This window comes from Tribolium madens, unplaced genomic scaffold, assembly GCF_015345945.1.
Source record: "Tribolium madens isolate multiple individuals breed KSU strain unplaced genomic scaffold, Tmad_KSU_1.1 Scaffold_7;HRSCAF=85;Tcas5.2_LG10, whole genome shotgun sequence".
NCBI lineage: Eukaryota > Metazoa > Arthropoda > Insecta > Coleoptera > Tenebrionidae > Tribolium > Tribolium madens.
Genome location: NW_025401050.1, coordinates 2,372,582 through 2,378,566, shown reverse-complemented (window position 1 = coordinate 2,378,566; position 5,985 = coordinate 2,372,582). Strand labels below are relative to the sequence as shown.

Sequence of the window (5,985 nt, the reverse complement as noted above, 5' to 3'; positions counted from 1 at the left end):
AATGTAAATCTTTATTTTTTTAATAAATAAAATTATATTTGCTTATAAAATGTTATAATTTTTGATGTTTTTGGTCTAGTTCTTAGAAATAGCAAATAGCAATCAACAAAAAAAATATTATACAACCCATAAAACACAAAAGTAAATTTTTGTATAAAAAAATTATCAAGGTTTTAAACCAAAGTATACAGATTCCATTGGAACGCGGACTCGTTGCTCCCCCAACGGCCATTTCTTTGACATTGGATAGACTTTTTATTACTGTCACTCAACGCAGACCACGATTTTGGCCTATTGGATAGACTTTACATTATTGTCAATCAACGCAGACGGCGGTATAAACTTCCTACTCACTTAAAAAAAACGTTTTTTTTTTCCAGGAATCGCTCGTAGCGCGCTTACAACGTGAAAAAGCTCACCAATTGAAAATCCTCAGCGCGAAGCTCCTTCTCTTCGAGTCCCGGCTCATTCGCAAACAAAAAGAAATCTCCTCTATGCTGACCCTTCGCGAAAACATAATCCACCGCCAACAACGAATCATCGAAACTTTGACAAATCGACTCATCGACAACGGCCTAGAAGTCCCCCAATCAGAATTAGCAGAATTAGAAACGACTTTACCAGATTTGGATTCTCTTAACGATTCCGACAGTGCTGTGGTTATGGAAGATATAGATTCGGACAGTAATGTCACAATACCGAAATTTCGGACCGGAAACTCTGTCATGAGATCAATCTCCGATGCTATAGACCCAAGTCTTAAATACACTTCAATGAGGCGAAATAACGGGTTTTTGAGACGACCCGAGATCCTCGAAACTGTATATAGTGTTGAAGAGGATGCAGACAATGAAAATCAAAATAGTGACAATACGAATGATGCGAATAAAAAAAGAGACGCGTTTGCTGCAAGAGGAAAATCGACGTATAATGTTGAAGAAACTGAAGAAAACAACGCGGGTCAAAAAGAGGGAAAAAATGCCAACAGTATGGAAAAAACCGAGGAAAGTGAAGATGACAAGAAGACAAGTCAAGTGAAAACGTATAATCGAGTCATGTCAAACCACCGCTCAGTCACTAAACCGAAAGACGTAAAATACAAGCGAATAAACAAAGCGAAATCGAAAAGTCTTGAAGAGTTGCGAGGCCGTTTGAAAAACTGGGTGGAGCAAGGAACCAAACTGACCGGAATTACTCTCGAACACAGCCAAAGTTGTGCTTAATACAGGACCAACACTTTTTATTTCTTCTTGTTTTGTTTGGTTTTCGTCGCATTTGTGGTGTTACTCTGTGTGACTTAAAAAATGTGATATTTGTTTTGTACATAATTACGTAGTCAATTTGTATAAATCTCTTACATATCATCTACTATAAGGGTCACGAAACAATGTTACCGACCCTTTTTTAGTAATAACTGTGAGGGGAAAACATTCACTTGCCTAAATGTAAAAATGCTTTCTAGACATAAATTAATCATTTTGTACATAATTATATTTTTATTACGACGTTCCTTTAGTGGTAAGATCTCTGAAAGTTGCTTCAAGTAGCTTCGTCGATGTCAATGCGATTTCAAATCAAATGAAAATACGCAGGTTGTGCTTTTATTTATTGTGTTTGTATACAGTGTGTAATTTTACTCCATTCCACATAACATTAATGTACGGTTACAATGTAAGCAATGTAACGTTGTGTAACAATAAAAGACAATCACTGAAAAATTGTTTTTACTCATTAGGCAACCAACATTACAAGCGTTTTTTATTCTTATTCATTAAAATGCAAAAAGTCGAAAAAACATGAAAAATACAAGGTGTTATAGTTAAATAAAAGTGTGGACATAATCCTTTTCAAGAACTTTGGAATTAATTAATTATTAGGATTATTACAATATGACAATGAATTATACAAAGTGGTTATAAATGATTTTCATCTAGCCAGCTGTGAATTTTCCATGTAAAATAAAAAATGCTGCTTTGCTAAGCGTCCACTTCGAAAACAGACCTTAATTATAAACTTGTTTTCTTATTATTATCAATTATTATTGAAAATTAGTTGTAACAATAAAAGTTTAATTAACAAAAATATATTATTAATTAATAAGTGACACTAAGACAGAACCAGAGCTTTCAAAAAAGTAAGTTACATGCAAAAAAAAATCCAAAGCTGGCTGAATAAAAATCATTTATAACCACTCTGTATAAATAAGAGCAAGAACTAACAGAACATGCAAGACTTACCGTTTTTGTCTCCAATATTTCGTTTTTTGTTCTATTTTTTTTTTTGTTTTTAAATCTCATAATTTATCACTCACAATTAAGAACTCCAAAACAAAACTAGAGCCGCAGTTTCAGAAGAAAAAACTCAGGAAAAAAATGCAGGACGAACGAATTTTTTTTCGCGTGTTAGGAAAAACTTTCGTGCCAGACAACTAGTCTGGAGTGGACTGGAATTCTGGAAAGTGTGTTTTTTTGTTGATTCGGCTTCGCCAGTCGCGGAATTGCTGTTTCCGTTTAGTTTTCAGAATTTTTTCTTAAATAATTTTTTCAGTTCTATTTTATCAAAACTAAATCTTAATTGAGAAACATTTTGATTAAAAAAAACAACAATTTCCTAGCTATATTTAGAGGGTTGATACAGATACATTTGTGCAATTTTAGTTTTTTTTTTAACAAAAAAGTATTTTTCAAAGTGAAGGCAATTCCAAATCAAAAAACGATTTCCGGAACTTAGCAGAAAATTTTACATGAGAATCAACTTTAAAAAAATTGTGTGTCCTCGAGTCCGGATGAACTTTTAAATAAACGCCTTTTGTAGTGCCCCCGACTAATAGATAGCCAATAGGGTAAACTACCCTCTCCATGAGTTTAACGATTTCACTGCCATCTACTAGATTTTTTGTTAAGTTTTTAAAAAATAAATTCATTTTAGATCGACTGCAGCGCTGTGGAATTTTTTAAATAAGCTACTTCAAGGCCATATGTTTTTACTGCGCCCTCTTACTGTTTTCCAAATTTCCACGTGCTCTGCTCTAACCATTCTGAAAATATTTAGATGTATCCATACTTTTCAGCGACCCTGTATATTAATTCAGGTTTTATTACCAATTGTTTTTTTAGTTTTAAAATTAATCTCAATATTTTTCCTCAACAGGGAATAAACTGATGCTTTTTTTTCGGAAATAAAATAAATCAAATATCGATTTTTGCTCTTAAAATAACTAATTTATTGAATTGAAATCTTTTAGGTGACTCGACATAAACAAACTATTCTAAAACATAACAAACTATTAATTATGATCAATCAATCCCCACTATATGAAGCAACTTTCTTTTTTTAATTTTTCTTGTACCTTTAACCGTATTCGCAGCATTTTCAAAAATATGAGACGAGGAGCAATTTGCTAAATGCTTGAAATTATTTTATACAGGCTGTTCCGACTAAACCCCACATGAGAAGTATTGGGAGTTGGAATATAATCGTATTTATTTGAAAATTGCTACATAGCCATAATGCATTAAGTTCTCCTAAATGAAAATATTTTCGAGATGGCGGCACCTTTGGTTATACCGGAAGTCGGTCTCAACTTTCTTATTTTAAATGGAAAGGTATATTTTTTACTGTGTTTTTGGATTAATCGGGTTAAGGAAGTTTTCATCAGCTTTCCCTATACCTAAATTTAGCCGTTTTTGAAATATTTGGAGTTTTTCAAATTTTTTTGGATTTGCACCTTCCACTTTAAAAATCGGGTAACTCTGCCATTTTTTAAGATTTTGAATTCGTTTTTTTTTGGCGTTTGAAAGAGAAAGCTTAGATCCTAACATTCCCTATACCTCAATTTAATAATTTTCGAGTTATGGACTTGTCAAAATTTTCTCTAAACAAACGTCAACAGTAAATTATTATTTGACAAATAGTGCCAAAATATGAAGAATCAAAGTTATGCAAAGTTCGCCTCCGCATCTTTGTATTACTTTTAATTTATTAATAAAGACCTTTATTATTATTATTATTATTATTATTATATGTATTAATATTAATCATCATTCTACCATGCGATCATTATTCAAAAATTGAGTTATGGGTATTTGAATTATTACAAAAGTAACCTTAAAATTTTATGGTTTGTTAATTTTTTTTTCAAAATTTGTAAACAACGAAAGGAAGATCTAAACTTTCTCTTTCAAACGCCAAAAAAAAACGAATTCAATATTTAAAAAAATAGCCGAGTTACCGATTTTTAAAGTGAAAGGTGCAGATCCAAAATTTTTTGAAAAACTCCAAATATTTCAAAAACGGCTAAATTTAGGTATAGGGAAAGCTGATAAAAACTCCGTTAAAATAACACGATTAATCCAAAAACACAGTAAAAAATATAGCTTTCCATTTAAAATAAGAAAGTTGAGACCGACTTCCAGTATAACAGAAAGTGCCGAATTCTTCAAAATCTTTTCATTTAGGAGGACTTAATGGTTTATGGCTATGTACCAATTTTCAAATAAATACGTTTATTCGTACTCCCAATACTTTTAATGTGGGGTCTAGACGGAACACCCTTTATGTATACAGGGTGCGCTAGAACTTGCGCCCCAGAGAAAATTTTCAAGTAAGGTAAGATAGCAGGAACATGAAAAAAATGTTTAAAAAATTCTATCTGTCAAAAAATTTTGACATTTATTTTTTGACATTTGACATTTTTTTATATCTATTTAAGCATACTGATGATCTTGTATAAGCTTTTTAACAATTATTTAGTAAAGGGACAAAAATTTTGCCAAGAAAAGCCACAAATAACATTGAACAGAGTTACAATTTAGGATACAGCTTCCTTGTTTCCTCTTTTAATAGCCTATAGCAAAAAAACTTGGAAAATTATTTTTCCAACAGCAATAAATAGAGTCAAACTTTAAACTCTCATAACTTCGAAACTTTTATAGATAAAATTTTTCTTTCCATGTTCCGGGTATCTTACCTTATAAGGCATTTTTCTCTGGCGCACCCTGTATAGTATTTAATAAAATTTTTGCATTACCTTTATCTCTTATTATTGAGAATTTAATGCTCTATCTGTCTATTTTTTTTATTTGCGTTTTGCTCACCGTTATCTAAATACAGCCATTTTTTTATATCATTGCTCTTAAAACTTAAACGGGTAAGGAACAACTGCGCCATCTGGCCTCACTAACGGAACTATCGAGAACCAGGACGTTTTGTTTTACATCGTGTCGTATCCTAGTCTTAGGTATCCGTAGTTATCACCATTCATTATTTTGCACTACTAACTGCACTAGTTAAAACAAACACTTTAAAAAATCTCAACAAAAATCCAATACGGACACGTGATGTTTGTTTAAGTGTTGTTATGATTTCATTACTTGCAAAGCGTGTTGACTATTTTCTTCATTTATTTGCTAATTATAGTGTTGCACTGGAGTAAAAGTGAGTTTGTGTGGCTCAACTGAATTATCTGCACTTTTACACATAATATACAGATATCGTATTGTGTGAAAAACTGATTATGAATCCACGATAGCTTTGCTTCCAATAGTTTATTTTTTCACAACTGACATTAAATTTAACAAAAAGTCAAAATTCATTCGAAAAATGAGAAAACAGATCTGCTGATTCTCATCTCAGCGTTTATATCTACAATGTTTTCCTAATACAAAAGCTCCAAAAAGGCTTGAATAACTAAAGTGTTTTCCAACGGTGGTAAGACAATTAACCTTAAAGAATGTGTTTCCTGTCTTGTTAATTTCTTTGTCATAATCAAAATCCATGATGTATTGCTGGCTGCCGTTCAAATTTGGTCAGGCTTATTATTACTCTTGAAATGCGCGGTATTATAATACGAACTACAGGATATTCGAGTTCGTACAGAATTATGTACTATAAATTGCATTTTTTGTGAAAATATATTTTGTAGTAGTTTGAATGTAAAAAATAGGAATACAAAGTGTTTAGACTTTGTAAATAATTGAATGAGGC

At 31.7% G+C, this 5,985-nt stretch overlaps 1 protein-coding gene across 2 annotated transcripts in view; it reads left to right on the top strand.

The window, feature by feature from the left end:
- Positions 1 to 1,718, top strand: part of LOC123009552 — a 60,223-nt gene extending 58,505 nt beyond the window's left edge. For both annotated transcript variants that reach the window (XM_044405939.1, XM_044405940.1), the window contains exon 3: positions 381 to 1,718. In XM_044405939.1, coding sequence (XP_044261874.1) covers positions 381 to 1,223 — 843 coding nt within the window. In that variant the 3' untranslated portion in view covers positions 1,224 to 1,718. The remainder of the gene's footprint in view (positions 1 to 380) is intronic.
- The last annotated feature ends 4,267 nt before the right edge of the window (positions 1,719 to 5,985 follow it).